General features: G+C 43.5%; 1 protein-coding gene across 1 annotated transcript in view; it reads left to right on the top strand.

Moving 5' to 3' along the window:
- Window positions 1–6,805, top strand: part of Pde11a (phosphodiesterase 11A) — a 273,329-nt gene that overhangs the window by 92,686 nt on the left and 173,838 nt on the right. The window contains exon 4 of the mRNA XM_005346609.2: window positions 4,672–4,812. Within this exon, the coding sequence (XP_005346666.1) occupies window positions 4,672–4,812 (141 nt within the window). The remainder of the gene's footprint in view (window positions 1–4,671; window positions 4,813–6,805) is intronic.

Here is a 6,805-nt window from a genome sequence, read left to right as displayed (position 1 = left end):
CACACAAGCGTCATGTTCACACAAGTGTCATGTTCACACAAGTGTCATGTTCACACAAGCACCATGTTCACACAAGCACCATGTTCACACAAGCGCCGTGTTCACACAAGCACTGTGTTCACACAATCACTGTGTTCACACAACCACCATGTTCACACAACCACCATGTTCACACAAGTGTCATGTTCTCACAAGCACGGTGTTCACACAAGCACCGTGTTCACACAAGCACCATGTTCACACAAGTGCCGTGTTCACACAAGCACCATGTTCACACAAGCACTGTGTTCACACAAGCACTGTGTTCACCACAAGTGTCATGTTCACACAACCACCATGTTCACACAAGCACCGTGTTCACACAAGCACCGTGTTCACACAAGCGCCGTGTTCACACAAGCCGCCATGTTAGAGGATTATCAAGCAGCACCAGAGGCCGTGATCTTGCACACCTCCAGGAATCCTAGACTCCAGTAGTAAAATGCACTTGGAAGCTCAGAGAGCATTAAATTATCACCTAGAGATTAAAGTATATTAAGTTCACTCTACATTTAAATATGTGAAGATCACTGTTGCAGTCTAGAACTATACTCTCTAAGAAACCGTTTTTTAGAAAAAGGATTAAATCCTCAGCCATTCCATTGATTATAGCTTATTTACTAGGAATTATGATCACGACTGTTTCATAGGAAGCAGATGAATGAGCAGTCTGACTGCACAGCCCTCTTCCTTGGGCAGAGCAACCCTGCTTCTAACTGGGCCTCCTTTTCATCCTCAGAACCCCATCTTGCTCACGTCTTCCCTTCAGCTGCTGCTCCAGCAATGTGCTTCCACGACCTCCAGAAAACAACCCGCTTGTCCCACTGTGCCCCATTTCTGCCCACACTCCCCGCTGTCTGCAATGGCAGCTCTCCCTTCCGACTGCCTCGTCTAGCCTTCAGGACCCAGCTCATCTTTTCTTGACTTACGTGTTTTCCTTGCTCTAGTGTGGGTACCCACCACATTATTATAATATTTGATGATAACCCTCCTCTACAACTGCACTATGAATTTCTTAAGGGAGCCTTCCTGTCAGACTGAGACAGTCTTTCCGTGCCTGTGTATGGCACAGTTCACTTACTCCTTCAACGACTGTGTGTTGTGTGGTTCTCATGAGACCCTGTCCTGTTATGTCCTGACATAACTTATTATTCTAGTGGGAACAATAGATAATAGAAAAAATAAAGACAGAAACTACACAGTGCCAGATAGAAACATAAAGTGGAAGAAAGGGCTAGACCTTGCTGTGGATGGGGTAGATGGAGCAGTCCATTTATATTTGAGGGTGAGGAAAGGTGTCTATAAGGAAACAGCCAAAGTGGAATGAAACGAGAGACCACGTGAAGACCTGGGCAGAGTGCACAGACCACGGACACATCAGGTGCAGTGGTCCTGTGTTGTGAATCGGGAGAATAGAGAGAGAGAGAAGGAGGGGATGAGCAGCAAGCAAATGAGGATAAGGAGGTGAACAGGGCCCAGGAGTAGAAAGACCTATGGGCGTTTCAGGCACTGTTGACTTTAAGTGTGGTGGAAAGCCAGTAGGAGATTTTGAGCTGATTCCAATTCATTTAAAAAAGAAAAACAACTTGGCTTCCTTGAAAACAGTGAAGGGCTGAGAAGAATGGACTAATGAGAAGGGATTTGAAGGAGGGAGAGCAGTTGGAAGACTCGGCTGAAGTCAAGAGGAAAGGTAGCTGGCATTAGGTCAGGCAGAAGTGAGACTCCCTGCAAATCAGTGGTGACGGGTGCAGGGCTTGCTGATGTGGGGGACGGAGAAAGGGACTTGGGGCTTATAGACAAGCTCATGGGAAGCAAATACTTGAATTAAGGACCTAAATTTGAGGACGTCTGATATTAGGGATGGAATTATACAAAGTCAGGAGACTTGCTAAGGAATCGAGAGAGGAAGGATGTGTGGCCAAGAGAGAGGAAGAGCCAAGAGTCAGCTCAGGTGTAGACCAACAGGAAGGAGGAGTTCCCAGCTATTTCCTACACAGAAGAGACAGTTATGAGCAGGGCACATCCCACCTGTGAACTGTTTAGACAGCCGGTCCAGTTGTTTGGTCAACCTAGGCTTCCTCTCTCTTCCGCCTCCTCTGGAGCTAGCCTTTGGCAATTTGTAAAACTTTTACCATTCGTTAGCAAAGCAGCCATTTTTAATTAGAAGGAATAAAATTACGGTCATGCGATTTATCAGCGTAAGACTCCAGGGGCATTGGTTCCTCCTCTGAGAGAAATGTTCTTCTTGCTCAGAGGTCCCAGAGGCTCTCCGTGCAATCATAACAAATTGAAAAGTTAAATAATTGTTCAGTTAATATCATCCATTGGAAAAGATGAGCTGAGTGATCCAGGCAATGATGTTTCCCCCTTAATAGCAGGGGACTCGCTTGTGATTTCTCAGACAATTGTCTCTCTTTGAAGAATTTATTTCTCTTATTTTTTGAGATTGTAATTAGATTGTCTTCCCCTCCTATTTCCTCCCTCCTAACTCTCCCATACACCCCTGTTTGCTCTCTTTCAAATTCATGGCCTCTATTTTTCACTAATTGTAGTTGCATGCATATATGTTTATACATACATACATACATACATACATACATACCACACACACACACACACACAAACGCATTCCTAAATACATAAACACAGCCTGCTCAGTCTGCATAATGTTACCTGTATGTCTGTTTTTAGGGCTATTTGGGATTAGATAACCAATTGTGTGTCCTTCCCTGGGTAAGAATTGTCCCCCATTAAATGTCTTTGAACATGAAATTACCCCACAGTAACCTCTCACAGCAGATTTGCTGTCTAATGCCAAGGAGACTGGCTTCAATTAGCGTAGGATTTGCTTCTTAGTGTTTCTCTTCGCTTTGGTCTTATTCACAGGCAAGGCAGGGTCTTTCTTCAGAACGCTCCCCCAGGAACTTGGGTCCTTTCAGTGGTGCCACTTCGCAGATCACTTAGCTCATTCAATTGTGTGTGTGTGTGTGTGTCTGTGTGTGTGTGCGTCTGTGTCTGTGTGTGTTTTAACCTCAAGAGAGTCAGAGAAGAAATTTTGTTTCAAATTATTTCAGGACAAATAATATTAATTCCCAAGTTTCAAAATTAGTTGTGCCCCTCCCTGGGCTGGCAATCAACACCCCGATGAATAAATTTGAACTTGTGGATTCATGGAGTCCCTTTGTGAAAGGTCAGACAGACAGACAAACATCCTGTTTAACGTTATTTATTAAAGCACAAGCCAGTACCGTGGCCGTGTAATTCCCTGATGGCTCTAAAAGAAGCTTAATTTCTGCCACCTCTAAATAGCCTGTTATTCTGCAAATTCCGAACAAAAAAAAATCGTCATTAAAATTCCAAACAAATATTACTTTGATGCATAAATTCCAAGCTCCCTTGGCTAGAGAAAGTAGTAGATCACTGCAACTTAATTTTACAATGAGTACACAGAGTTCAATATGTAGTTTAAATTTTCTCCTTTAACTTACGTACCTTTTGGTCTTGATAGCAATTTTAATGAGGGTTCCTTTGCTGAGATATGAAGTAATATCTCAATGTTCTACTGAACTGTTGGGAGTGAGGCACGATTTCCTCCTCTGGAATGGAGAGAGTAGTGTGAGAATATATATTTGAATGCTTGGAGCCTTAATTAACATTTACCTCCATTATTCTTTCAGAATTCTGGGAGAGATATGGGTTAGTGAGAATAGGTATCAAGTTGAGCCATGAAGCTATTTTTTTTTTCTTAGCAGTGAAAAAAGGCTGTTTGGCAGTTTTCTGAAACAAATCTGCTCTGGCAAGGTCCACATACTTGTTATTTATAAAATGTCGATTTTTGTATTCAGTCATATTGAAGGACCGCTATGGTAGGTAAAGCACCTGCATTAGTGGCTACATGGGGCCTGTAACACTGATCACCTCCATTCTCCGGCTCTATTTTTCAATTTAAGAGAGTACGTTATAAAGTGAATCACTGAGCTATGCAAGAACAGCCATAAATGTTTTCAAAAGTAGCCGCATGAAATACCTGTTCTTAGAGAAAATACTACCTGGAGTTTTGTGGGAAGGCAAAGTCGAGCTTTTCAGTCTTTTCTGTTGTTGTTGAACTCTTCATGTTTCTCTGCTCCCCTCCCCGCCTCTCCCCTCCCTACTTCAACCCTCCCCCAAGGTCCCCATGCTCCCAATTTACTAAGGAGACCTTGTCTTTTTCTGCTTCCCATGTAGATTAGATCTATGTAAGTCTCTCTTAGTGTCCGCATTGTTAAGTTCTCTGGGATTATGGTTTGTAGGCTGGTTTTCTTTGCTTTATGTTTAAACACCACCTATGAGTGAGTCCATGTGATAATTGTCTTTCTGTGTCTGGGTTACCTCACTCAAAATAATGTTTTCTAGCTCCATCCATTTTCCTGCATATTCAAGATGTCATTATTTTTCCTGCTGTGTAGTACTCCATTGTGTAAATGTACCACATTTTCCTTATCCATTCTTTGTTAGAGGGGCATTTAGGTTGTTTCCAGGTTCCGGCTATGACAAACAAAGCTGCTATGAACATAGTTGAGCACATGTCCTTGTGGCACGATTGGATGCTTTTCAGCCTTACACTTCCTAAATACGGGCCTCTCTTGTCTTCAGGCTTTGCTGGAGGTAGTCAACGACCTCTTCGAAGAACAGACTGACCTGGAGAAGATCGTCAAGAAAATAATGCACCGGGCCCAAACCCTGTTGAAATGTGAACGCTGTTCGGTTTTACTTCTAGAAGACATTGAATCTCCAGTAAGTAACCTCTGCGGTCCATGGGTGGAAGGAAGATAAGTTTTTAAGAAATTAAACTGTGAGCAGAGCGGCTTCACCCCAAGAGGGAACGTTTTCATAAATAAGGGTCTTTCCTTCAGATGTGTTTCCCTTTAAAGTGGATGCGGACCTTGGAGCCCTGTTAACTCTGTGTATCTAACAGAAGACGGCACTCAGGTGTGCAATGATTGCCCAGCATCACACAGCTAAATTAGCAGAAAAGGCCAAGCCCAGACCCCGCAACCCAGACACGCTCCTGTCTTATTTACCCAGCGCAGGGCAGACCCCTCTCCTGTCTGCGTGCACAGACCGCAGAAAGGGCAATGCCACTCCCCTCAGAGGGTGCAGGGAACAAGCCAAGGAGCAGAGCAAGTCCCCTCCGCTTCTAGGCAGACTGGTTTGAACCAGCTTAGCTGGGCTGTTGGTACAAACCAACCCAGAGCAGCCCACGCAGAGAAGAAAGTGCCTCAACTCACTTCGGAGACTCTGTGCTCCAAAATGGAGAAATATGGAGGCTCTGGCCTGGCACACTTTTATGATTTGTGGCCAGCGTTTGGGTTTGGTGCAGCCCTTTGGACAGTTTGGGAGAAGTCAATCAAAAAGCAAAACACAATAAAAATACATTGAAAATAATGGTTATCATCTATCTAAGCAAGCTCTTCAAAGTTAAATGTCTAAACTCCCAGCAGCAACTTAATATTTTTGCTGAGAACTCACGTCAAAGATTAAGAATTGTCTAGCATGTAAGAGCGATTTTAATATCTCAGAGAGAAGTATTTTACTATACCGAACGTAGAGAAGGTGTTGTCTTTTTGCTTTAAGGTTGTTTTCCTCAAAGGATGAAAATCTGGGGTTAGGAATTGTAATGAGCATTGTAAACTTTGCATAGATTGTTTAGAATGTGTAGGGACATGATATGTGAAACCTGACATTTTAGTTCTGAACGATCATGTAGAAATATAAATATGTATGAATTAAGCATAAAACTTATTTAAAGGGCAACAAAGAGGGACAGTGAGTGAAATTCTGCCTGAAAAGCTATATAAATGCACTTGAAACAGACTAACTCCGTATTTAAAAAAAAAAAAAGCTAGCTAAACAAGGGGCAAAACAAAAGGGGAAAGCTTTATTTAAGGTGTTTGATGAAGTCCCCTCTCACAGCCCTACCTAACACAGATCCCCTGTCAAAAAGTCTCAGGGAGAAATTATTTCAAACTCAGGAAGAAATGACTAAATTCTGGGCTTTTAAGCTTCCACATGGAGCTTAGAGTTCTGTAGTCATTGTTCTAAAACATTAAAACTGGGGAAGGGGGAAATGCTTGCTCAGGAAAGTTCTTCTCTTGAAAGAACGAAAGCCGGAGTTCGATCTGCAGGACTCACACAGAACAGCCAGGGCTGTGCGCGCACTTGTAATGTCAGCACCGGGAGGCAGACAGGGGGATCCCAGGGTCCACTGACCAGCCAGCCTGCTTCGCCTGGGCCAGTGAGAAATCCTGTGTCAGAAAAAAAAAAAAAGTAGAAACAACACTTGGTGGTACCCTATACTCCACATGCATGCACACACAGGCACACATAAACTGCTAGGCCCAAATCCACAAAGTCCCCCAAAAGCCAACAAGGAGACCAAGTCCCTTATGTAAGCAAAGAGCCTTTATTTTATGCAAGTTTGCAAACTCAGTCTTTCTGCATGTCCATTGTATTAAAATAAACAGAGAGCTCCGAGCTCAGTTAAGAGTTGGGTTTTTATAGTAGTAAAGGTGGGGGTGAGGGGTTTCTGAGGTTTAGGACCCCTGATTGACTGACAGTTGTCTAGGGGTGTCCTGGTGAGTGTATGCTGGCAGGTGATCCTATCTACAGTGGTTGGAACGTTAGGCATTTCCTTAGGATGGTCTGTTCTTGGGTGGTGCTCAGGTAATCTCAGTTTGTGGTTCTTCCCGCAACCAGGTATTGCTTCAGGGTAAACTACTGAGACTCA

Source organism: Microtus ochrogaster, chromosome 4 (assembly GCF_000317375.1).
Source record: "Microtus ochrogaster isolate Prairie Vole_2 chromosome 4, MicOch1.0, whole genome shotgun sequence".
Taxonomy (NCBI): domain Eukaryota; kingdom Metazoa; phylum Chordata; class Mammalia; order Rodentia; family Cricetidae; genus Microtus; species Microtus ochrogaster.
Note: the sequence above shows the minus strand (reverse complement) of the source record. Positions and strands in the feature narration are given on the sequence as shown.